The sequence below is a fragment of the Loxodonta africana genome, chromosome 10 (genome assembly GCF_030014295.1).
Source record: "Loxodonta africana isolate mLoxAfr1 chromosome 10, mLoxAfr1.hap2, whole genome shotgun sequence".
In the NCBI taxonomy this organism is placed as follows: Eukaryota; Metazoa; Chordata; class Mammalia; order Proboscidea; family Elephantidae; genus Loxodonta; species Loxodonta africana.
The window spans coordinates 94,009,501-94,036,376 of NC_087351.1; the positions used below are offsets into that span (position 1 = coordinate 94,009,501).

General features: G+C 43.1%; 1 protein-coding gene across 6 annotated transcripts in view; it reads right to left on the minus strand.

Moving 5' to 3' along the window:
- Positions 1 to 26,876, minus strand: part of STON2 (stonin 2) — a 155,675-nt gene that overhangs the window by 51,396 nt on the left and 77,403 nt on the right. For 3 of the 6 annotated variants that reach the window (XM_064292833.1, XM_064292831.1, XM_023546454.2), the window contains one exon: positions 17,522 to 17,689. The exons of the other annotated variants lie outside the window; for them this stretch is intronic. In XM_064292833.1, coding sequence (XP_064148903.1) covers positions 17,522 to 17,689 — 168 coding nt within the window. The remainder of the gene's footprint in view (positions 1 to 17,521; positions 17,690 to 26,876) is intronic. 6 annotated transcript variants of the gene reach the window in all.

The following is a 26,876-nucleotide window of genomic DNA, read 5'->3' on the forward strand; positions in this document are numbered from 1 at the left end:
CCAGGGTTTCCAAAGGAAGAGAAGAGGAAAGTAAATCTTCATATCCTTGAGGGCAGAGACTGCGATATAATCATCTTTGTACCCCACATAAAGCCTAATGTGGCACCCTAGCCATTCAACAGGTATTTATGGAGTGGCTTCTACAGGCAAATACAATGGTGAACAAAACAGGCTGAGCACTGGCTTCGGAGTACTCAGTTTCATGACTAAAAAGAAAATTGATTAAAAAAAAAAAAAAAAACAGGAAATATAGAATTACAAACTGTGATAGGTGTGACGAAAGAAAACAATTATCAGGGATTATATACCTGGAGTCCTGATCTAGTCTGCCAGTTGGGGAAGGCTTCCCAGAGGAAGTGACACTGAAGCGGAGATCTGAAGGGTGAGTAGGAGTTAAAGCTGTCAAGGAAAGGCGCTGGGGGAGAGCACCCTAGTGCTTTGCAAAGCAAAGCCTCTTCTTTTAAAACAGCCAGGTGCCAGTTTGGGGGAAAGGTGTGGAAGAAATTCTAAAATCTTGTCCAAGTCTTTCTTTTTACCTATAATGGCAATGCAATCCCATGTGAGCTACAGTGCCACTCCGGGCTAGGCCTAGACCCCCAGACTCTGGCTCTGCAACAAGAACAAGGGTTTCAGTGGCCACAGGGGACATAAGGCAGAAACTTATAAAAGCTGAAGGGCTTATCCCATACTCAAATGGCATACAGTAGATTGGGGAGAAAAAGCTTTTAAAATTGAACTTGTAACAAAAGAACTCAGTGCTGCTCCTGAAAAAAGGCTCAATGTTCAGGTAATTTTGACCGAACTGTATTCGTAAGATGAGGAACAAAAGAGTGAACCATGCCGATTTCCCCATCTGCGTGCAAAGTGAAAACATGATGTAAAAGTTATAATAGTACTGTGGCAATGTGATAAACCAATCCAAAGTGATTTTAAATTCTACTGACTCCATCCATTAGCCAGCAAGAACTACAGGTGGCCCTAAGAACTGATCATCACCACACCTGAGCCTTCCTTGCTCTTCTCTGAAGTGACAAGAATAATCTCTGAGAAAAATGCTGGCCGTTTTTAAAGTGCCTGGGAAGCCTTCTGGGAATTTAATAATGCCCAGGCAACTTTCCTTAGCTTCTCTTCTCTCTTTACAACACTGCTACACTAAATGGAAATTAACACCTCCATTTCTCATTCTGGGCTAGCTTTTCCTTCCCTGTAAACAACGCACGTAGAGTTGATTAGAAGGATTGGTAAATGCAGAGGAAAAACCTACATTCTGGCCCATTCTGGCATCTCCAAACTTGGAAGTGAACATGGGCAAAAATCCAAGAACATTATTTAAGCAATGATAGTAAGAGAAAGTTTTCCAAATGTTGCCAGCGTGTATCTCCCAAGAGAGAGGCCTCATGAAGAAATGAGAAAAAGATGCTATCGACTACAGATTAAACCTCAATTCCTTCTCTACCTCACACCTCTTCAGGGGATAAAAGATTGGAAATGTCCTTCCAATCACAACTCTCTCTGCCTTTCCACATTCTTAACCCCTGCTTTGTGTTGGCCTCTTTGTCTCTACAAAGAGGCTGCTTCATTGAAACCTCATAGAAAAAAAAAAACAAACAGTTGTTCCCCCGAGACAATGAAGTTCTCTGCACACAGGCTTTTCCAAAGGAGGTAGGCGACAGGGCCAGTAGAATTCTCAACCTGTTGCTATAGTAGCAGAAGGATTGTGATTCAGCTCGGCAAAGATCCCTACCCAAACACCTCCTAACTAAGCACAGCAAACAGAGTACATTAACCCTTCAACGTCCCTTCTCAGGAACCAAAACACCTGGGAAGGACTCCAATTTTTCCTTAGGAGCTGGATGCTGTGATCTTAGTATTCATTCATTCAATTAACTTTTCAGATTCTGTAACGTGGTTTCTGGGTTTTCAGTGGTAAACAAGGCAGATGTGGCCCTTGGCATTAAGCAAGAGGAGGAAAAGAATATTAAATCAGTGCTCAAATAACAATATATTATGGAGCAACAGTGTTACATGGAAGCCATGTGAGGTTTTCAGCAAAGAAATCGTCAGAAAGAACCTATCATAACTTATATGTCAATTGTAGCAGGCCCTATATATTCTTGGACATTGCAATTATTTGATTGCTTGCATGTGTTAATTTGACAAAAGTACCACTAGAAATGTCTGCTCCAATCATACCACGCCTCTTACAAAACATTAGTTTAAATGAGTTATTTAATCAAGGCCATTTTCACATAAGATAGAAACAGCACTGCCTGTCAGAGAACCACTGCAAGCAATTGCTGAAGGTGAGGCTAAGATGCCTCATTTACGGTCACCAGGCAACAGAGAGGGCAGTTGAGGACTCGGAAAGTCACAAAAGCAGCACAGTCACAGGGACCCTGGGAGGCTTTCCAAGCCGACCCTACCTACCTGAATTTATTTCTGTTGTCAAGACAATAATGAAGAAACCTCAAGAAATACAATTTAGAAATTTCCTATAATCCAGTTTACTTTCTCTAACACTGTGCTATGGAAATCTCATATTGTTGAACACCTTCTTGCTAGACTTCCTTGTTTCCCATGCCGCACAAACACTTGGTGGATGGGGATTCCTAGGAGGATAAACTAAATAGGTAATGATATCCCAAAAAGCATTTTGTGAAACTAGGCAGCATCAATTAGATTGTCATGCAAAGGCTGAAAAACCAAGGGGGCAGGGTGCTAATAATCTCAGTTGGCCAATAGATGTAATTTGAAGTTACATAATCCATTATGCCTCAGTTTGCTCAGAGGTAAATTTGATACGCCACCTGGATCCAACGACACACAACAACCAAAGGCAATGCCTATAAACCAGGCATCTAGAACAAAGTGCTCCACTATTCCTCCTAGTTGGTTAGACCATAAGACACAGTTTCTGCCCTGGAGAACATCTGAGAACCTCGATCATATTAAAGAACACTGGTTTCCTATCTTAGCCCATCATAGGATACAAGCCTGTCACAAAACACATCAGGGAAAGATGGATCACCAAGGACGGATGTTTGCCCAAATCTCTTTTAACCACTGCAACATGAGACTAGGGTTTGAGGAAAAGGTCCAAAAAATGTTCTGACTGCACGGAAACTGCTTCCTCTTTGCTTGAGAAAGAGGTGAAGACAGCAAAGGAGTGTTGTATGAGCTGAAGTAATGACTCCCTCTCCCAAAAAAACAATGCCCCTTCTGAAACTGGGCAGCGGACAACCAAGTCCAGCCACCTATACCCTTCACATTTGGTGGATTGGGTGGCATTCTATGTGGATTCTAACCGCATCCCTGCTCCAAAAAGTCTGAGGCAGGAACTTTCCCTTCAAATTTCCATTGGATAAATCACAGTAGTGAAGAGTCCAATGTTCACTTCCATGTTAAAAGGAACAGCCTGGCTCCAGAAAATGGATACTTCCTTGCCTCTTGGCTAACCTGGGATTCAGCTATGATTTCATGAGCCTTCCTAAGCAGAAAAATGTACAACTCCCTCACGTGCCCCTCCCTCACAATGGTATTTTACTTAAAACCAAAAAACCAAACCCAGTGCCGTCAAGTCGATTCCGACTCATAGCAACCCTATAGGACAGAGTAGAACTGCCCCATAGAGTTTCCAAGGAGTGCCTGGTGGATTCGAACTGCCGACCCTTTGGTTAGCAGCCGTAGCACTTAACCACTACGCCACCGGGGTTTCCATATTTTACTTAAATGACCCAAATTCTTAACGCCTCCCTATATCCTGCCCTTTGCCACATGACTTTGTAGTTGCTCCCACTAAAAGGTGGAATATATTTCCCCGCCCTTTGACACTGGGCTTGACCATGTGACTTGCTTTGGTCAACGATATGCTGGCACATTAACAACACAAGCAGAATGAGCCCGGGCTAGCAGGTGGTCCCAGGAGGAGGAGGAGGGACATGTGCATTAAAGCCACCCTCACCTGAGCCCACCTAGATCAGCTAACCCTTGCCCCGCAACCTGCAGACACAGCAGTCAATAAATGCATATTGCTGTGTCCCACTGAAATTTTGTGGCTCTTTATTATACAGCATTATTGTAAAGCAACTAAGTGAAACGCTAACCATAGTAATAGTTCAAGTGTGGGACCTGGAGTTTAACGGTTAAATCACTGGTCACTCTGTCTTCTTAACACATAACAAACGATGGATCTCCGACTTTTCCCCCACCGCTCCATTAGCCTATAATAAATAGCCTCAAAGCAGGGTGTATTACATTCCCAATGCCTAGCATTTATTCACGGAGTGGAAACTATGCTCTAAACCCCGGGAGACACAGTATACAATCGCAGCCATCAAACTGCACCTGTGAATTTTTTCCCATCTAGAATCAGAGTCAATGTGTTTTTGCCCAAATGTGATTATCAAGTTCACTTCTGCAGCTGGAAGGACACCAAGTTAGCAATGAAGCCTGAACCACCTGAGTCTTACTTGCCTGAGATCAGCAGGAATCATAGCATCTTTCAGTGTAGGGAGGGGCTAACAAGACAAGTGGATAATTGGATTTCAATACTGGCCAATCACCAGAGCTTTTTAAATAGCAGACTCCTAGGTCCCCGGATGGCACAAATCATTAAGTGCTTCACTACTAGCTTAAGGTTGGCAGTTTGAACCCACCCAGAGTTGCCTTGGGAGACAAGTGTGGCAATCTGCTTCCGAAAGGTGAAAACTTCATGAGCAGTTCTACGCTGTACACAGGAGGCTGTCATGAGTCAGAACTGACCAAGGGCAATTAATAACAATAACAGTGCCATCATATTTTGATTGAATACTCTGGTACAAGGCCGAGGAATCTGTATTGTTAAAAAGATCTCCAAGTAATGCTGATGATCACCAGAATTGCGACCTGCCCCCACCATATATAAAACAACCTCTCCATTCAATGGTTTAATCTTTTCTGCTGAGTTGCGCTAAACATTTCTGATGACGTTGTTGTTAGTTGCCATCGAGTTAGCTTTGACTTACAGTGACTCCATGTATAATAAAACAAAGTATTGCCCAGTTCTGTACCATCTTTACAATCATTGGTATGCTTGAGTCCACTGTGTATTTTGAGTGTCTTCTAACCTAGGGGGTTCATCTTCTAGCACTATATCAAACAATATTCTGTTGTGATCCATAGGGTTTTCATCAGCTAATTTTCAGATGTAGATCACTAGGCCTTTCTTCCTAGTCTGTCTTAGTGTGGAAGTTTCTTGATACCGGTTCACCATGGGTGACCCTGCGGCATTTGAAATACTGGTGGCATAGCTTCTGGTATCATAGCAACATGCAAGCCACCACAGGATGACACACTGACAGAGGGGTGGTGGAGTATCAGTTACTGTTAGCATAACAAACCGCTTCAAAACTCAGTAGCTTAAAACAATAAGCACTAATTATAGGTCACAAGTCTATGGATCTGGATCAGTTTGTCTGGTCTCTGCCAGGCATGCTCATGCATCTGCAGTCACTGGCTGGTCTAGGATTGCCTCATATGTCTGGTGGTACAGTGGCTGTCAGCTGGGATGACAAGGGTCTCTGGGCCACGGTAGGTGAGCCCAGGAGTGCCCACATGGTGCCTGTCTGGATTCCAAGAGAGCAAGCAGATGTGTGCAAGGTCTCTTAAGACCTAAGCACAGGACTGACACATCATCACCTCCAAACATTCTATTGGCCAAAGTGACTTACAAGCAAGGGCTGGGGAAAGACTGATGGGAGGAGCTGCAAAGTTTTATTGCAATGGTATAGACTCAAAAAAGGAGAAACTGAGGCCATTTTTGCAATCAATCCAACATAATGGGAGAAGACCACCACCTCCAGCCAAATGTGATTTCTAAGAGAGGTCAACGTGATTTCTAAGTGAGATTTCTTTACAGTGTTAAAGTTTTAAAAATCAACAATGTAATGTCACTTTGAGGACTAAGGTTCGCTTGACCCAAGCCATGGTATTTTCTATCACCTGAAATACATGCTAAAGCTGGACAATGAATAAGGAAGACCAAAGAAGAACTGATGCCTTTGAATTATGGTGTTAGCGAAGAATATGGAATATACCATGGGCTGCCAGAAGAATGAACAAATCTGTCTTAGAAGAAATACAACTCAAATGCTCCTTAGAAGAAAGAATGGCAAGGCTACATCTCACATACTTTGGACGTGTTATCAGCAGGGATCAGTCCCTGGAGAAGGACATCATGCTTGGTAAAGTAGAGGGTCAGCAAAAAAGAGGAAGCCCCTCAATGAGATGGATTGACACAGTGGCTGCAGCAATGGGCTCAAGTGTAACAACGATTGTGAGGATGGCACATGATCGGGCAGTGTTTCATTCCGCTGTACACAGGGTCGCTATGAGTCAGACAGTAGCTATCAACAATAACAAGGGAGGGTCAGAGCTTCCACCTTAATCTTAAAAAGTTCTACAGTCCTCATGTTAATCCTTCATCTGATCGTCCTTCACTTCTATTCCTGCTTGCACATGTACATCTTACTGAATCCTCAAGATCTCAGTCTCAAATTGGAGTAAAAGTAATTATTTACTCAACATTATTTTGATCTGATGACAAGCTATCCTTATGTAGATATGTTCAGGGCAAACCTCCCTGTGAAAGGAGACCTCTCTTCCTGGTTTAAGATATGCCCAGATAACTAAAAGGCTGGCAATTCAAACCCATGCAGTGGCTCCACAGGAGAAAGACCTGGTGATCTGTTTCCATAGAGACTGCAGCCAAGAGCATCCTACGGGCAGTTCTACTCTGTCACATGGGATCACTATGAGTCAGACTCAACTCGAGGGCACCTAACAACAACGTGATGGTCAAGGTTTGTCTTAGTTATCTCGTGCTGCTATAGCGGAAATACTACCAGTGGATGGCTTTAATAAAAAAAAATTTATTCTCTCACAGTTTAGGATGCCAGAAGTTCAAACTCAGGGTACCAGCTCCAGGTGGACGCTTTCTCTCTCTGTCAGCTCTGGGGGAAGGTCTTTGTTATTAATCCTCCCCTGGTCTAAGAGCTTCTCAGTGCAGGAGCCCTGAGTCCAAAGGATGTGCTCCGTTCCTGGCTCTTCTTGCTTGGTGGTAACGAAGTCCTTCTCCTCTCTGCTCGATTCTCTCTTTTATATCTCAAAACAGATTGACTTGATATACAACCTAATCCTGTAGATTGAGTCATGCCTCCTTAACTACCTCATTAACATCATAGAGGTTAGGATTTACAACATATAGGATAACCACATCAGATCACAAAATAGTAGACAACCATATAATACTAGGAATCACGCCTAGCAAAGCTGACATATATTTTAGGGCGACACAATTCAATCAATGACAAGGTTGTATGTCAACTTGGCTACTTCTCAGTAGTTTGACAGTGATGATACAGTTTGACGGTTATGTAATCATGTAGTCATCCTCCACGACGTGATCTGATGTGATCAACCAATCAGTTGTAAGGTGAGTTTCCTCAGGGTGTTGCCTACATCTAATATTTGGCAATATATATATAGACGGTCTGGCAAATATCGATTGCTTGTTCTGGATCCTATGTCCTGATTGTCATCATCTGACCTCTGGTTAATGGGACTTCAGCCAGTGGCCTGCCATATTGCCTACCGACCTTGGGATTCATCAGCCTCCACAGCCTGTGAGCCAGCAATCTACCATCTGACCTGTGGATCTTGGGTTCATCAGCCCCTGCAGCTATGTGAGTCAGGAGAAGCCTCCAGCCTGATGCCTGACCCATGGACTTAGGACTTGCCAGCTTCCACAACCATGTGAGACATTTCCTTGAGATAAATTATCTTTCTCACTCCCTTTCGATGTATATATAGTATATACACAGTGGCTACAACAATGGGCTTGAGGAGAGCAACAATTATGAGGATGGTGCAGGACTGGGCAGTGTTTTGTTCTATTGAACATAGGTTCGTTATGAGTTGGAACTGACTCGGAAGGCACCTAACAACAACGTGTGTGTGTGTATATATATATATACACACACACACACATATACACACACGTATATGTATGTATGTATGGAAACCCTAGCGTTGTACTGGTTAAGTGCTATGGCTGCTAATCGAAAGGTTGGCAGTTCGAATCTGGCTGGTGCTCCTTGGAAACTCTATGGGGCAGTTCTACTTTGTCCTATAGGGCCACTATGAGTCAGGATCCACTGGACGGCAACGGGTCTGGGTTTTTTTTTTTTCTAAATGAATGTATATGCTTCACTGGTTTTGCTTCTCTAGAGAACCCGGGCTAAGACATTTGATACTGAGAGCAGTTCTAAAGAAACAAAATCCTAAGGTTGAGTTTTCTAAATTGGTTCTCAAGTCAAAATAGTCTTAAAGGCGTTGATGATTCTGCCTCCAGTAGTAAAGAGGGTGCTGCTCATCCATGGCATGAGGTGGCAATATTAACATGCAAAATTTCACCACCAATAGATCAAATATTGGTGAGAAGTGAGGCTCTGAGTGATTGCATGTTTGATATTCTTCTAAAATTTTGTCAGAATGAGAAGTATAGGGAAGCTGGTTGGTTGGTCCTACTTTTGGTAGCGATGGAAGAAAGAGTTGAGCTCAGGGTTTCAGAGTCACAGCTCAAATGGCACATAAAAGACCTCAAAGTGGCCACCTGTACCTGGAAAGAAAGCCTTATTTTTTATAGTAACAAAGCTGATACTGCTGAAAACCAAGACCAGAGTCTTATCGTAAGAGTGGCCGAATTACGCTGTCAAGTGAATCCCTAACCTAAAATGGTGTGTGAAGTTAAAGTGAGGTAACTAATTGGGAAGAAATGGGATCTTGAAACTTGGGATGGGGACATATGGACAGATAATCAGGAAGCTAAATTCCACTGAATCACTCTTGCCAATAGAACCAGCCTTCTTACTCCCATCTGAAGGGATTACTCTATCTTTGCTAAGTCACCCTCCCCAGTAAAACCATTATCCCTTCCACCCCCATCTGATGACATTAACCCAGCTGTGCCTAAAATATCGCCTGGGACATTGCCTCAGACTTTGCCTGAGGTAGATGCCTTACAAAACATTGCTGAATGTTTCTAGCACCCACCCCCACCATCCATTTTTGCTTCTAGACCTATAACTAGGCTCAAGTCCCAGTGAGCCCCAAAAAGTGAAATTCAAATTGTGACCCAGGAAGAGGTAGGATACTTTCCAGAAGAACTGCCTGACTTTTCTAATATGTACAAACTGAAATCTGGGAATATCTGTGGGAATGGCTGTTAAGGGTGTGGGATAATGGTACAAGGAACATAAAGTTGAACCAGTCTGAGTTTACTGATATGGGCCCACTAAGCACTGATTCTTCATTCAGTGTTTCAGCTCAAGAGGTTAGGAAAGAATCTGATAGTTCATTTGGTTGGTTTGCTGATGCATGGATTACACAGCTGCCTACACTAAATCAAGTTGAAGTAGCAGACCTGCCTTGGTATAGTGTAGAAGAAGGTATCAAAACGATCAGGGAAAATGGCGTGTTAGAGTGGATTTATCAGGTTAGACCCAGGGGCCCACACATTGAGTGCCCAGAGGACACACCTTTTACTGCAACGGTGAAGAATACATTTATGAAGGGAGCCCCAGCATCCTTGAAGACTGCTGATTGCTATTTTATGTAAGTCAGATTTGACAATGGGAACTGCCCTAACTGAATTAAGACACCTAAAATGGGGCTGACTGGACCCCATGGTGGTAGGGGCCAAGTGGCAGCACTCAATCAACAAAGACAAGGTGGGTGTGGTTACTGTAATGGACAGCTGAATCAAAGCAGTAATCAGAATATTCTGACTCAAATGGACTTGTGGCGTTGGCTACTTAGTCACAGTGTCCCTAGTAGTGAAATAGATGAGAAATCTACTAAATATTTACTTGGCCTATACAATTGGAAGAGTTCTAGGTCAAGTGGATGGCAGTCTAACTTGTATTGCCAGAATTGAAGAATCAATTCCCAGACTAGAGGGAGTTTACAGACTTACAACCCCTTGAATGAAGGGGAAGCCAGGTCCCCTTGAGGAAGGACCCCATTACACTACCAAAAATTTATACTGCTAATCTTTCTCCAAGCCTTCCCCAAAGGCATCTATGGCCTTTTAGGAAAATAACTGTTCATTTTTGAAAAGGAAATAATCAGACTTTTCCAGGATTACTGGATACTGGTTCTGAACTGATACTAATTCCAGGATACCTAAAACATCCTGTGGCCTACCAGTAAGAGTTGGGTGTATGGAGGTCAGATAATTAATGGTGTCTTAGCGCAGGTTCAACTTACGGTGGGTCCTGTGGGTCCCCGAAGCCATCCTATAGTAATTTCCCCAATTCCAGAATGCATAATTGGAATAGATATACTCAGTAACTGGCAGAACCTCTACATTGGATCTCTGTTAAGTGGAGTAATGGCTATAATGGTAAGAAAAACCAAATAGAAGCCATTAGAACTGCCCCTACTAGGAAAACATAAAACGAAAAGCGATACCATATTCCTGGAGGAAATGCAGAGATTAGGGCCACCATCAAGGACTTGAAGGATACCGGGGTGGTGATTCCCACCATATCGCCACTCAACTCGCTTATTTGGCCTTTGCAAAAAAAGACAGACAGATTCTGGAGAATGACAGTGGATTACTGTAAACTTAACCAGGTGGTGACTGCAATTATACCTGCAGTTCCAGATGTGGTTTCATTGCATGAGCAAATTAATAAATCTCCTGGTACATGGTATGCAGCTACTGATCTGACCAACACCTTTTTCTCAATTCTGATTTCAAAGGACCACCAGAGCAGTCTGCCTTTAGCTGGCAAGGCCTGCATACACTTTCACTGTCCTACCCCAGAGGTGTATCAACTTTCCAGCCCTATGTCATAATTTAGTCTGCAGGGAACTTGATACCTTTCCCTTCCACAAGATGTCACACTGGTCCATTACACTGATGACATTATGCTGACTGGATCTAGTAAGGACGAAGTGTCAACGACTCTGGACTTATCGGTAAAACGTTCATGAGCTAGAGGGTAGGAAATTAATCTCACAAAAACCCAGGTGCCTTCCACCTCAGTGAAATTTCTAGGGGTCCAGTGGCATGTCGAGATATTCCTTTCAAGTGAAGGATAAGTTGTTATCCTACAAGTAAAATGGAGACACAATGCGTGGTGGGCCTCTTTGGATGCTGGAGGCAACATATTCCTCATTTGGGTGTGCTACTCTGGCCTATTTATCAAGTGACTTGAAAAGCTGCTGCTTTTGAGTGGGGCCCAGAAAAAGAGAAGGGTCTGCAACAGTTTCAGGCTGCTGTGCAAGCTGCCCTGCCACTTGGGCCATATGATCCACCTGATTCAATGGTACTTGAAATATCAATGGCAGACGGAGATGCTGTCTGCAGTCTTTGGAAGGCCCCTACTGGTGAATTACAGTACAGACCCTTAGGATTTTGGAGCAAAGCCTTGCCATCCTTTGCAGATAACTACTTTCCTTTTGAGAAACAGCTTCTGGCTTGTTACTGGGCCTTAGTAGAGACTGAACACTTAACCATGGGCCACCATGTCACCTTGTGGCCTGAGCTACCCCTCATGAACTGATTGTTGAGTGACCCACAGAGTCATAAAGTTGGATATGCCCAGCAGCCTTCCATTATTAAATGGAAGTGGTATATACGAGATCAAGCCTGAGCAGGACCTTAAGAAACAAGTAAGCTGTATGAGAAAGTGGCCCAAATGACCATGGTCTCCACTCCTATCACATTACCTGCCCTCTCCCAGTCTGTACCTATGGCTTCCTGGGGAGTTCTTTATAGTTAGCTGACTGAGGAAGAGAAAACTCGTGCCTGGTTCACAGACGATTCTGCACGATATGCAGGCACCACTAAAAAGTGGACAGCGGCAGCACTACAGCTCCAATCTGGGACCTCCCTGGACAGTGGTGAAGGAAAATCCTCCCAATGGGGAGAACTTCAAGTAGTGCAACTGGTTTTTCACTTTTCTTGAAAGGAGAAATGGCCTGATGTGCGACTGTACACTGATTCACGGGCTGTGGCCAATGGTTTAGCTGGATGGTCAGAGACTTGGAATGAGCATGATTGGAAAATTGGTAACAAAGAGGTATGGGAAAGAGGTATGTGGACAGACCTCTCTTAATAGGCCAAAGAAGTGAAGATATTTATGCCTCATGTGAGTGCTCACCAAAGGGTGACCTCGGCAGAGTAGGATTTTAGCAATCAAGTAGATAGGATGACGCATTCTGTGGAAACCACTCATCCTCTTTCCCAGACACTCCCATCATTGCCAATTCAGCTCATGAAAAAAGTGGCCACGGTGGCAGGGAGGGACGTTATGCATGGGCTCGGTAACATAGACTTCCACTCACCAAGGCCGACTTGGCCACAGCCACTGCTGAGTTCCCAATCTGCGTGCAGCAGAGACCAACACTGAGTCCCTGATATGGCACCACTCCTTGAGGTGATCAGCCAGCAACCTGGTGGCAGGTTGGTTACATTGGACTGGTTCCTTCATGGGAAGGGCAGCATTTTGTTCTTAGTGGGATAGACACTTACTCTGGACACAGGTTTGCCTTCCTTGCACTCAATACTTCTGCCAAAACTACCATCTGTGGACTTACAAGGACTTACAGGATGCTTTATTCACCATCATGGTATCCTACACAGACAGCATTGCCTCAGATCAAGGGACTCACCTGACAATAAATGAAGCACTGCAATGTGCCCATCTTTCCTCATGGAATTCACTGGTCTTACCATGTTCCCTGTCATCCTGAAGCAGCTGTATTGACAAAATAATAATAAAAAAAAAAAACAGTTGCCACTGAGTCGATTTGAACTCATAGCAACCCCATAGGACAGAGTAGAACTGCTCCATAGAGTTTCAAAGGAGCACCTAGTGGATTTGAACTGCTGACCTTTTGGTTAGCAGCGGTAGGTCTTAACCACTACGCCACCAGGGTTTCTGCTGGCTTGAAAGAACGATGGACTGGCCTTCTAAAGACACAATTATGGTGTCAGCTAGGTGGTAATACCTTGCAGGGTTAGTGCAATGTTCTCCAAGAGACTGTATTTGCTCTAAATCAGCACCCAATATATGGTGCTGTTTCTCCCATAGTTAGGATTCATGGTTCCAGGAATGAAGGGCTGGAGATGGGATTGGCACCATTCACTATCACTCCTAATGACCCACTTGCAAAATTTTTGCTTCCTGTCCCATGATCCTATGCTCTGCGGGTCTAGAGGTCTCCAGGAGGAATGCTCCTACCTGGAGACACAACACAGATTTCATTGAACTGGAAGTTAAGAATGCTTAGGCCTCTATCAACAGGCAAAGAAGGAAGTTATCATATTGGATGGTGCGACTGACCCTAAGTGGAAATCAGACTGATGTTGCATAATAGGGGTAAAAAAGAGTATGTCTGGAATATAGGAGATCCCTTAAAGCATCTCTTAGTACTACACACTCTGTGATTAAAGTCAGTGGAAAACTATAGCAACCCAATTCCAACATGATTACTACTAATGGCCCAGATCCTTCAGAAATGAAGACCTGGGTCAATCCATGAGGCAAAGAACCATGGCTAGCTGAGGTGCTTGCTGGGGATAAAGGGAATACAGAATGGGTGGTGGAAGAAGGTAGTTCTAAACACTAGTTACGACCACACAATCAGTTGCTGAAACAAGGACTGTAATTGTCATGAGTATTTGTTTCTTGAATGTGTGCATCAAATACTGTTGTTTGCTTCACTTATAAAATATAGGATGTAAATGGGGCTAATGCATTTCCAGTTGTACATATGTTAGTTGTATAATGTTAGATGCAGGTATGACTTTAACTGTCTTTATTTAGAGACTGTGTATAGCTTAAGGAGATGTGTATAGGTGTCAAGTTGACAAGGGGTGCATTGTGATGGTTAAGGCTGTGTGTCAATTTGGCTAGGACATGATTCTCAGTGGTTTGGTAGTTATGTAATGATATAGTCACACTCCATGATGTGATCTGATGTGATCAATCCATCAGTTGTAAGGGGAGTTTCCTCAGGGGTGTGGCCTGTATCCAATACATACATGGACATTCTGACAAAGCTCGCTTGCTTGCTCTTGATCCTGCATCTGACTCGTCATCATCTGACTTCTGGTTCTCGGCGGGGGCCTGAGCCAGGATCTGCCGTCTGACTTGCTGATCTTGGGTTTGTCAGCCCCTGCAGCTACATGAGTCAGGAGAAGCCTCCTGTCTGATGCCTGACGCACAGATTTGGGACCTGTCAGACTACAACCATGTGAGCCATTGCCTTTAGATAAATCTCTCTCTCTCTCTCCACAACAACACAGATAAAAGTGTGGCCGAATAATCATCAGGGCTACATTCACAAAAGGAAACCACAGCAGGAACATGAGGAGCACCAATGGGTGAGAAGAAACATCGCATGAGACCAGCAAATAGCCATGAGGAGCAGGAAACTGGAGTTCAGTGAAGTCTACAGAGTGATGCTAATTGTATTTTAGCCACCTGCTGCTGGCTAAACCCTCTTCACTCCATCTTCGTCCTTCATTTATCCTGGCCCTGACTCTGACCATTTAGGAAATGAACTGTGAACCTTTTAGTTAGCAGCCAAGCACTTGAATACTGTGCCACCAGGGCTTCTTACACTAAAACTATGGGGGCTGAATCCACAACTATTTTCCCTGATCAGGACTTAAGTTTTATGCAGCCTGCCTGGGATAGACCACAGTTATTACAGTATCTCTACAACTAAGGTGCTCTCTTCTGCTTTTAGAAATATCACCAGGACCTTTTGGTTAGTTCCACCCAAATTTTCTAAACACCTACTTGCGAAGTCCCACGACACCAAGTGGCGGAAGAGAAAAGAATCCCAGAAACCAAAAAACACAAGGGCTGGAAGAGAGGTGGCCAAGGTTAGGTTGGTTCTTGGGAGGGGATGTGAAAATTGAGGAAGGAGAAAGAATATTCTACTCATTGGAAGGTTGTCTTAAGTGCATAGTTCAGTTCCCATCTATGGGGTCAGTTTTTGATTTGCTTGGTAGGGTCACTGATTAAAAGACTAAGCTATAGAAGTACATGAACAATGAAATAAAAATAAATGGCAAATTGATCACAATGCCTAAGAAAAGCCTAATTCAAGAAGATATGCATTCAATTTGGTTTATGAGGAAATCCTAGGGCATCCTAAACACGTGCAGAGCAGGCTGCCAATGGGAGGAAACATTCCCCACACTGTATTCCATTCCTGAGCATTCCATCTGAGGGAGAAGTAAGTTTGGTAGAAATAGTGATGTTATACTGCAATGTGCACACACTTACAATGATCACAATGGTTGTAAGTGCTGTTAACTCTGCGGGTGGCTTCAATAGGCATACATTTGTTTTTTAATCATTACTGAAAAGAGTCAAATTTAAACCTCACACTTCCAGGCACAATAATCATAACAGTTCCCACCCCAACCTCTTGCTCTCTCAGCAACACCATGAGTGGCATTCTTGGATCATCTTCTAATGAGCTGGCTGACTAGGCTGCTATCAACTTATGTTTTGGATTAATTAGCCAAGGGGAACCAAAGCCAAAAGAAAGCAAACCACTGGCATCATCACCACAGGAACACTGACATTGGCAATGAGGAAATACTCATTTCTTTCCAGTGAAAGACAAACTGTATTCTCCTGAAACTAAGAAGAGGGGTATGCATTCTAAGAAGGGGGTTTTTACCCTGCTGATGCCTCGTTCTGTTCTAACACACACGTGCACACACACACATGCACACACACACAGAGTAGATTTCATACCCTTCTTAAATGCCAGAAAGTTCAGACTGCCATCTTGGTACACTATTTTGTGGGGGTCCTGTTTGCTGCTGATCTAAAAATCTGGAGATGTTAAGTACAGGCTTCTCTTTACAGAGAATCCTTAAGTTGCCTGCACAGTAGTGCCAAGAGAGAACCTATGGTTGCTCATGGGTATGGAACAACTTTAACATGTGTCAAGGGAGTGTCTCTGGTTTGGGCAATAGTGGTACTTCAGTGGTAGAATTCTCACCTTCCACGAGGGAGACCCAGTTCGATTTCTTGCCAATGCACCTCATGTGCAGCCACTAGCCATTTGTCAGTGGGGGCTTCCGTGTTGCTATGATGTTGAACAGGTTTCAGCGGAGCTTCTAGACTAAGACAGACTAGGAAGAAAGGCCTGGTGATCTCCTTCTGAGAGTCAGCCAATGATCTGCCACCCTATGGATCACGATGGTCCGATCTGTAACCAATCATGGGGATAGTGCAGGCCTGGGCAGTGTTTAGTTCTGATGTGCATGAGGTCATCGAGAGTCAGGGGAGACTCTACAGCAGCTAACAACAACAACATGCCATTCTATAAAACCCCTTGGGTCAGCACTGTCACACTCTAATGTAATCACCATGTAATTTCCCATGGCAGTTTAAAAATAATAGGGCTGTCTCAAATACGCTATTGTAGGGTGGTATATCAAATTAATTTTAGACATAACCTTACCTTTCCTATACCACTTTCCTTGATATCGTTCCAGGTATTAACATCTGGGCTAGGCCAAGAACCAGGGGCAGCAATTTTATTCTTTTATATGCCAGTGTCATCAACAACCTTGTGTTGGAATAAGTATTTGAAACACAGATGCCTGTTAACAACACAGCACTTGATTGCTCTGAAATACTCTCACCCACAGTAATTGAAGGGAGAAGCCGTTGGCACCAGCCCCACGCCAAAAAAAAAAAAAAGAACCTGCTCCCCAGCCTCCTCCTTCTGCTTTCTGACCCTTCCCTCAAGGAATTCTCGATGCACTATACAATGATCTCAGTTTTCTCCCTCAAATACCACATGAATCCCACACAGAACATGTGATTTTTTTGTTCCCAGATCACCACACATTTAATTCAACACTTCCATGTTTATTATGTATATTTAACAAGACTGACTTATTTTTTTACTCTTTTCCTCAAAAAAAAAAAAAAAAATTTTCCTCAAGCGCCTTCAATATAGAAACCTTTCAAATTGGGTTTTGTGTTTGCTTGCTTGTTTTGTTTTGAGACAAAATATTATCTTGGTTTATTTTAAAGCTGCGGGAACAACTGAGCAACACTTCAGTTAGTCCAAGGTACCCATGCATTGAAATGCTCAAACCAAAGCACTTTCTTCCTCAAAACCTATTTGGTAAACAATATAATTTTCTTCTACAGGGCCAAAGGGTGAGTTGTAATAACCAAAGGTAATTAGTCTGTTAAGTTTTGTTCCAAGTCCAAGCTATCAGGTTACAAGTTCTAATAAACCCTATAGGGAAAAGATACTTCTTTGTCCCGGGACCACCGAGAATGAGCCAATCAGCCAACCAATCAACCAAACAAAACACCTTTAATTTGCTCAGAAACTTTTCCATCCAAACACAATCAAAAAGAACAGCCAACACCAAAGCAAATAAAATGAATGAAGTGGCCCTCCGGCTGGCAGTCCTTACCACTAGGAGTGGGAAGGCCCCCTTCTGGACCCTCGCTGGGGCTCTGGCTCCTCCTGGGGTGGGGTGAGGGTGGCAAGGGGTCCACGGTGCGGGTGGAGGTATGCTCCTTGCATGCTTGAACAGGACTCACGGCTGTCTGCCTGCCTGTCTGCCACTCAGTCCTCTTGTCTGGGTGGGAAGGGCCAAGATGAAATAAAAAAAAAAAAATGAGCAGGTTACTCACTGGCCTTCCCAGGTGGGTGGGTAGGCACACCCAGGAGAAGGGAGAGGCAAGGCGCGGACAGGGAGATTCTTCGGAGGCTGTGCCCTGAGATCTCGCTTCTGACTGTTTTTGAACTTTAAGCTCTGTTTGCACAGGCATGGATTCTTGGGGGAAGCAAATAGCGCTTGGATAATTAGATTCCAAGAACTCAGTGTTACTTTGAAAAGACAATGCTTTGGTGCAAATACCTTTACATTTAACATAGAAATGTGTCTCCACTGCATGAGAGCATTAACACTGGAATAGGAAATGCAGTGAGGGGCTACCCTGGTGCAGGGGCTTGGAATAGCCTGGAGCAAACAAATCTGGATGTGATGTAGACTCTGAATTTCTCTAACTTTTAGACTCTAAATTTTAGAGAAACAGGATTCTAAACAGTCTTGCAGGGCCTCTGAACTTTGCCTTGTACAAGAGGCACATTCTCGAAATGGTATCTGGAAATCAGGATTTTAGAAACAGATTCACAGTGTAAATGCAGGAACTTGTTACTTGATAGCCTGGCCTTGAACACATCCTGAAATGAAGCCTTTCGTAAGTGGAGGACTCCTTCAGGAATCCGTCTGTAAGTATAGGTGTTCATACACAAAGGCACGGCAGTAACCCACTAGAAGGAGACAGAGCCAAGGGTAGGGAGAAGGGAACTACCACTTACTAGAACCCGACTATGGACCTGGCCATTATATCTCATTTAATCCTCAAAATGCTCTTATGACGGAGGTGCCATTATTTTTCTTTCACATGTGAGCAAATTGAGACCTAGAGGTTGGGTAACATGGCTGGCACACGGCCACCTATGGCCAGGAATGTCTCCTACCGCTCCTGAAGAAATACTCATTTGACCTATAGCCAGATCACCTTTTCCTGAATTTTTATAGTATTTCCAAAACTGACGTACCATGGAATATAATTCTGGGGTGCAATACCAGTAAAAAAAAAAAAAAAAAAGGCTCTGTACAGGTTTCTTTATTGTAGCTTCTTGTAGCCTTTGATGTGCTAATGTACACCATGACCCTCCAGGTTGGGGACTTACAGTGTGCCATGTTTCCTAAAGCTTTTTGGTTAGACAGAAAACATTTCTTTGTGTCTGCTGTTGGGGAGGGGACAACCTGAGTTTGCGTTTGGGGAATATTGTTATAAGAAAAAAAAATTTTTTTTTTTTTTTTAGAGAGGGGTTATTATTGGACTTTCTTCTCCTTTCCACTAACTTAAAAAATTTTTTAATTCAACTTATGAAAAAATTCCTAACAATTTGAAACAATATATAAGACTCATTTCCCAGAAGTAGACACTGTAACTTTTTTATCTATCTGTTCAGAAGTTTTTATGCATATAAAATACACATGAATACCATTTTAAAAACAATACAACTGGGTTTAAATATACCCACAATGTACTATTTTTTTTCTTTTCCACTTAATGATATATTTCAGATTTTCCATACCAGCATATAAAATTGCTACTGGCAAATCAGAGTTAAAAAAAAGTGAAAAGGTAGGTCTATATTATGGGAGGAAACCCTGATGGCACAACGGTTAAGAGCTCTGCTGCTAAGCAAAAGGTCGGTGGTTTGGATCCACCAGGTGTCCTTGGAAACCCTGTGGGGCAGTTCTACTCTGTCCTATAGGGTCACTATGAGTTGGAATCAACTCATCGGCAATGAGTTTGGTTTTTTTAAGTTTATAATATGAGATTATTGCTTTATAAAAGGGTCCCTTACATGGGTCACAGTATGCTTCCTGGGTAGGAACAGACTCAATGTTTGGTTGACTGGGTTTCCTTTCAGCTCCAGCTGTGTGACCTCAGTACCTGATGTTCTGGTATAGACTGGGGAGGACAGTAAAACCTACCTTAAGGATTGTTGTGAGGATTAATAACAATGAAGATAATAACGATGCCAAAACCTTGGCAAACACTTATGGAGCACTTGCCAGGCATTCCCCGTAATGCTTTATATGTATTAATTTAACTAAGCCTTAGCCTCAACAACTCTATGAAGTAGGTGCTATTATTATCCTCATGTAACAGCTTGAGGAGGAGCCCTGGTGACACAATGGCTAAGGAGTTGGCTGCTAACTGGAGGGTCAGCTGTTCAAACCCACCAGCGGCTCTTCGGGAGAAAAGACCTGGCGATCTGCTCCCATAAATACTACAGCCTAGAAAACCCTATGGGGCAGTCCTACTCTGTCACATGGACTCACTATGAGTCAGAATTGACTTGACGGCACACAGCAACGACAGATTGAGAGAGTCATTTTAGGGTGTGTACCCAGCACACAAGAAGCACACAGTAATGCTTAAAGTTTTTGTATCAAGAAAACAGGATATTGGCAACCCCAATCTTTGCCACAAGGCTTTCCAAAAAAAACAGTTTTATAAAGTAGATTCTATTTTCCCTTAGTAATAATGTTGTAATTGGGGGTCCCGTTCTAAGACCTCACCTTGCCTTCCACTAAATTCCAGACATAATCAAGAAGATCCTGTAAAAACAGAAATACACACTAAATCTCCATAAGGATTTAAACAGTAAAACAATGTTCTAGAACTCAGAGATTCTGACAGATTACCTAGTACAGCGCCCTCCTTTTAACTGATGAAGGAAATAAAATCCAGAAACTGTGTGGGTCTTCTCTGAGGATATATACCTTATTATACTGCATCAGTAATAAATTGATTTAAAAATATGCATACACTTAAGCCCCATATCCACTACACAAGGAACTCCAACATACAAAACATACAGAATGCTCTGTATTAAAAATCTGACATAATGTTAATTCACAAGCTAGGATAAGCATTAAACATTTAATTAGAAATCGTTTTCCCTACCACCTTAGAATTGAAAAGGTTACTTCAGGAATTATTTGAATGAACTTATTTCCTTTAGAAAAGCTGTCTAGGGATAATGTGAATCCATAACTTCTTAGTCTCTGAATACATTTTCCTGTAAAACAGAGGCATTCAAAATTAGTTCATGGTGGGTTTGTCCCCCCAAAACAGTTGCTGGAAAAAAAAAAAAGTTGAAGTTATCAATTCTACTTGGATCAACAAAGAACACCCATGGAACCATCATTAGAGAAATCAAATGACATATCGCATAGGGCAAATCTACTGCAAAAGACCTCTTTAAAGTTCTAAAAAGCAGAGATGTCACTTTGATGACTGTAGTGTACCTGAACCAAGCCACTGTCTTTTTAATTGCCTTATATGCATGCAAAAGCTGGACAATGAAAAAGGAAGACGGAAGATTTGCTGCATTCTATTTTTTTTTAATTGCGGTGCTGGCGAAGAACACTGCATATACCACAGACTTCCTGAAGAACAAACAAATCAGTCTTAGAAGAAATACAGCCAGAATGCTCAGAAGTAAGGATGGTGAGGCTCTGTCTCGCTTGCTTTAGACACATTATCAGGAAAGATGAATCCCTATAAAAGGACATCATGTTCGGTAAAGCAGAAGGTCCTCGAAAACAAGGGAAACCCTCAGTAAGATGAAGTGACACAATGGCAGAAACAACAGGTTCAAACATATCAAAGATCATGAAAATGGGTCATTGACTGGGCAACGTGTTGTTCTGTTATATATAGCGTCACCAAAAGTCAGTGCCAACTAACAACAACATCTACATATTTTGAGACCTCACTCAGGACCTTAGTTCAGTTGGGATTATCAATGCCTTGAACCTGATCCTTCTGCCAGTTTCTTATTTGTTCTCCACCCACCTTCCCAAGTAAGCAATGCCTTGAAGGTGAAGTAAGTCATGGAGGGACAGGATGAGAGAAGGTAGGAAGAAGAGTGAGTCATCCTCCTTTATCGTGGATAGTTATGAGTGGATGCTATACATTTTACCAAAAGGACTTTTTTTTAAATTACAAAGGAACTAATTCCTTCTCTCTTCCAACTGTAACTCTCATTCCAATATTACCTTATAACTTTCAGCACAGTGCCTAGAATATGAAAGGAGCTTATTCATTATTTGAGTATTTGTCTCCCTCCTGCCCTCTAACTGGAAACTCTGGTAGATAGTGGTTAAGAGATACACTGCTAACCAAAAGGTCAGCAGTTCAAATCCACCAGGCGCTTCTTGGAAACCGTACGGGGCAGTTCTACCCTGTCCTATAGGGTCTCTATGAGCCAGAATTTACTTGATGGCAATGGGTTTTTTTTTTGTTCTCTAATTCAGCATAATCTTCCTGTTCACTGGGATTACAACTAATAAGCATTTTTCATATTCTCGGTGACATTCAACAATGACTGTCCATCTAGAAGGAAGTCTACACCTGGTATAGATGCCACAGTCCTCCTTGGAAGTATGCACGCGTCTAAGACATACTTGCTGCGGCCACTCCTCAAGTCAGTAGTACAGAAGAGAGAGAACTGCATAATGGCATCAGAAGACAGGGCTTACGTTCCAGTACTGCTATTTCTACGCTGGTCAAGTCAAAGGTCTGAGTCTCAGATTCCCGGTCTCTCAAGTGATGATAATAATATCTACTTCACAAGACCAAGATTGAAGATTAACTGCAACAAGGTATTTGAAACGTTTTGTAAAGCTGCAAAGTAGCACACAAATGTCAGGTATTGACCATGACTGCTTCCGGCTCTCTGAACGTGACAGCAGTGGAGCGCAATAATTGCCTTATGAGAGGAGCCGGATCCCCCAGCACATGGTCTACTCAGCTGTGTTCCAAAGTAGGTCCATCAGAATACCAACTAGCAGGTGAGTACAACTCAAGTAGAAATGGAACCAGGTTATTTTCATGAGAACAGAGACCTTTTCCTCCATGCCTCTTGCTTTATCACACCTCTGAACTACTTCCTTTTAGCATATTTATGAACTTAAAAAAATTGTTATGGAAAATTTCAAAAGTATCTGTAAGTGAAAAGTGTAACAAACCCCCACACACCCATCACCTCGCTTCAGCAATTATCAATTCATTCAAATCTTGTTAAATCTATATTCCTACCCACTTCTGGATTATTTTGTAGCAAATTTCAAACATTATATAATTTCATCTATAAACATTTCCACATGTATCTCTAAAAGATAAGGATACTATTTTTAAACAATTAAAATACTATTATACCAAAAAATGAAGTATAACTACTTAATATGATCTAATATCTAGCTGTATTCAAATTTCCCCAAATGTCTCAGTTTTTTTTTTTTTTCCAGTTTGTTTAAACCAACCCTATATTTGGTTGATACGTTATATCTTTTTTAATCTTTTATTTAAAAAAAATTTTTTTTTCCTTGCAATTTATTTGTTGCAGTAACCAGGTTCTTCTGTCATGTAAATTGTCCCACAATTCATATTTTGGTGATTGAATTCCCACAATGTCATTTAATATGTTCCTCTGTCCTCTGTAAAAAAAAAAAAAAAAAGTCCTCTGTATTTCCCGTAAATTGATGGTTAGATTTAGAGGATTTGATTTTTTTTTTTTTTTTTTTGGATAGGTGGTCATGAGTACTTTTCATTTTGTGCACTTAGCAGCCACTAAAAATCAGTGCTAGGTCTATTCATAGAGATTGGAAAATAGTGATTTTCTTCCATTTCTTCGTTTACTAGCTGAGATGCTATTATTAGTAAAGGTTTAAATTTGCCTAAAATGAAAGCATATATTGTCCACTTCTGTTTTTGGCCATGGCTTGTTGTTTTAAGATGACATATTATTAAAATCTATTATACTGAAATATGATTTGGTTTAATAAAAGGATTACTTAATGAGATTTTTGGGGAAAACACAACTGGGAAATATTATTCAGAAACCTTCAGTCAAAGGGTAGAGAAAGACTGGTCCACAGAACATCATAAAGATTCAAAATTGATTCTACCACTTGTGAGATCTATGGTTTTTGTTGAGGCATTTAACCTTCTTTGTCTCAGTTTTCTTATTTATAAAACAGGGCTAATGCCTGCCTGACGGTTTTTGGAGGATTCATGACAAAGTATACAAAGAGCCTGCCTGTGGGGTTTAGAATTTAACCTTACCCAAAGAATCTGATCTTTGTCCTCAGTTCCTGAGAGATAATCTTTAAAAAAAAAAAAAAAACCCTTGGAATTGAAGTATCTTCAATAAGACACTTATTGTGTTAGGTGAGATGATGAGGTGACTCTGGGGTGGCGGGTGGTCAGGCCATAAAGACCCACTGTGTAATACCTTGTGATCACCTCATGATATTGACCAACCTCAGGTGGGAGGGACTGGAATTTGCACCATGTAATGACATCCCCCAATAAAAGCTCTGGACGCTGGATCTCTATGAGCTTCCTGGTTGGTGAATGACATCGATGCACGTGAGAGGGTAGTGCACCCTTTGGGACATGAAAGCTCTGCAGCGGGAACCCTCTTAGACCTCACCCTACATACCTCTTCATTTGTATCCTTTTTTCCTACAATAAAACAATAATTTGTAAATACAGCACTTTGCATGAGTTCTGTGAGTCATTTCAGCAAATTATTGAATCTGAGGGAGTTGAGTAGTCAGAGACAGCAGGTCAGAAGGGACAGAAGCTGGGAACCCCTAAGCTTATGGCTGCTATCCTGAGGAGGTAGAGGGAAACCCCAAATTTGCAGCCAGTAGGTCAGGAGTGAGGGAGTCCAAGGACGCCCCCGGGCTTGGAGCGAACATCCCGAAAGGGTAGTGGTAAACCCCCCAAATCTGTAGCCAGCATTTCAGAAGTTAGGGGTATCATGGACTCCCAAATCTGCAGCTGGCATCCAAAGTCTTAGGCCTACTTGGCAGTCTGGATGACTGTGTCCTTTAACTGGTGAAGGCTGACCTAACTCCAGCTAGTTAGGGTCAGAGGAAGAAGTGCTGCATGGGCAGCTGGTGTCAGAACAGAACAAAGTTAAAAAGTGGGGATTTCTTATATGCTAATGGTTGGTGTCAGAAAAAGTGGGTGTTTGATTTTATATATTCACTCACTGGAACAGAATCCAATGAATAGTAGATGTGCAATAAATTATAGTTAGTACAAGTTTCACTGTCTCCTTCCATGCCTAGCATAGTGCCTGGCAAACAATAGTTGCTCAATAAATACTGGATGAATAAATGAAAGACCAAGCGGCTTTAATTTATCCCAAGCGGATAACTGTTTTATCTGCTCGTGAACTCACATTTAACAGGATGTAGGAAATAGAAGAGAGTATCATTTGCTCCCAGGTTCAATTTATCCCAGGCTACTATTTTGAAAATAAGTACTGTTGGTTACCCATAGGTCAGGGCAAGAGAGAGGAGCAGGATCATCACAACTTCAACACCAGAGACATGAGAAGGTGTTAACTTTCTCCAAAACAATGATGTATCAGCGCTGCTACGACCTCTGGCTTGGCCTGGGGAGCACTGAGTGAACCAGAGGTACGAACCATCGGTTTACTTGTCACAGCTTAAATCATAGTCATGTGTCACATAATGTCTGCTGTTCGGGCAACAGACAATCACATATACATCTGTGGTCCGGCTCACCTGCCCCTTCTGGTGCTCAACGGCTTCAGCCCTCATGACATGCAAGTGAAGCTCATGGCCACTATGTTCCAGAACCTGTTCCCCTCCATCAATGTGCACAAGGTAAACCTGAGTGCCGTCAAGGCTGCCTCAACATTTGACTCCCAGGAGCTGTACTTCCACCATTATACCATCAAAGTTGTTCCTGTGGGTGCAAGTGGAGGGATGAAGAAGCTTCTCCAAGAGAAGTTCCCCAACATGAGCCATCTGTAGGACATCAGCAAGCTGTCAGAGTACGCTGGAGCCCCACAACAAACACAAGATTACAGAGCTTCCCCAGACCATCAGTGGGTGCTGCACCACGTGGGCTCAGTAGAGCACCCTGCGGCTCACTGGAGATGGACCTTGGATGATGCTGTAGCTCATCAATATCCCAGAGGGTCTGGGAGGTCAGGGGGTGGGGGTAGGACATACTGTTCTACAATTAAGTGCACAAAGTGGAGGAGGAGCTATAGGCCATCCTGGTGGCCAAGGAGAGGAGGCTGCAATTGAAAGCCCAGAGGCAGGACCAACATGCCCACAATGTGCAGCAAGTGGGAATAACGAAAGGCCCATAAGAGGAAGAGCCTGGTGGCCATGAAGAGGGTACGGGCAAAGGCCGACGGGGACAGTGATGCCAGGGACCCAGCTGCCCCACTGGAGACCGAGGGGGCCAGCTGACCTGAGGGGGAGGAAGATGAAGCTGAGTACCTCCGTCAGGTGGTAGTCGAGTAGCTTGACTGGGACTTGTTCCCTGGGCTGAACCAAGTAGAGAGAGCCCGCTGGGCCTCCACACAAGAAGCAGAGAGTAAAGCATCAGAGGCCTCCAAAGCCCAAGGGCAGGTTCCATGGAGCCCAGGCCAAGCTGTGGCCCAGAAGGGCTGGCCTAGACCATGTACAGGGCTGGGCACGGCCACCTAAGAAAGCTGCAGAGCCTCAGCCCCAGTAAGGCCAACAGAATGGCCCAGGTGCAAGCCGAGAGACGCTGCCCTGGGGCTCCTGCTGAGTTCCACATACAGGCTTCAGTTTCCTTTTATAAACAAGCTGCTTCCCTAATTCCACCTCCACCCCAACAATAAATGAGTGACATTTCCAAAAAAGGAAAAAAAAAAAAAACAACTCTCCCTTCCCTTCTTCGGGCAGATGCACACAGCCTGACTCAGGCCTGCTCTGCAACCCCCCACCCTTGGGAACAGGTGCCCCTGCTGCTGGGAGGAGTGGAGCCTGATCCTACTCCCTAGCATGCAAGGTCTGCAGGCATCATGGGGCCAGTGAGCAGGGGCACTTGGTCGCTGAGACCACTCCCCTGCTGCGCAGACCAGCACCTGAAGCCTAGTCCCCACTGTGACTTTCACGAGACCGCTAGGCACACAGGAGCTTGTGGGCCTGTGTGCAGGGAGTCCAGGGCTCAGGTGTTTGCACAACATCCAAGTCACATAACATCTTATTACACAGAACTTATTGTGTATGTTAAGTGACACATACCTATATTTAGAGAGAAAGAGAGAGAGAAGCAGGGCCTTGGGAAGAGGAGCATACACAGGAGAGCCTGAATCAGCTTTAATTTATCTTACATCAACAGCGCCTACAGCCAACTCTTCAAACC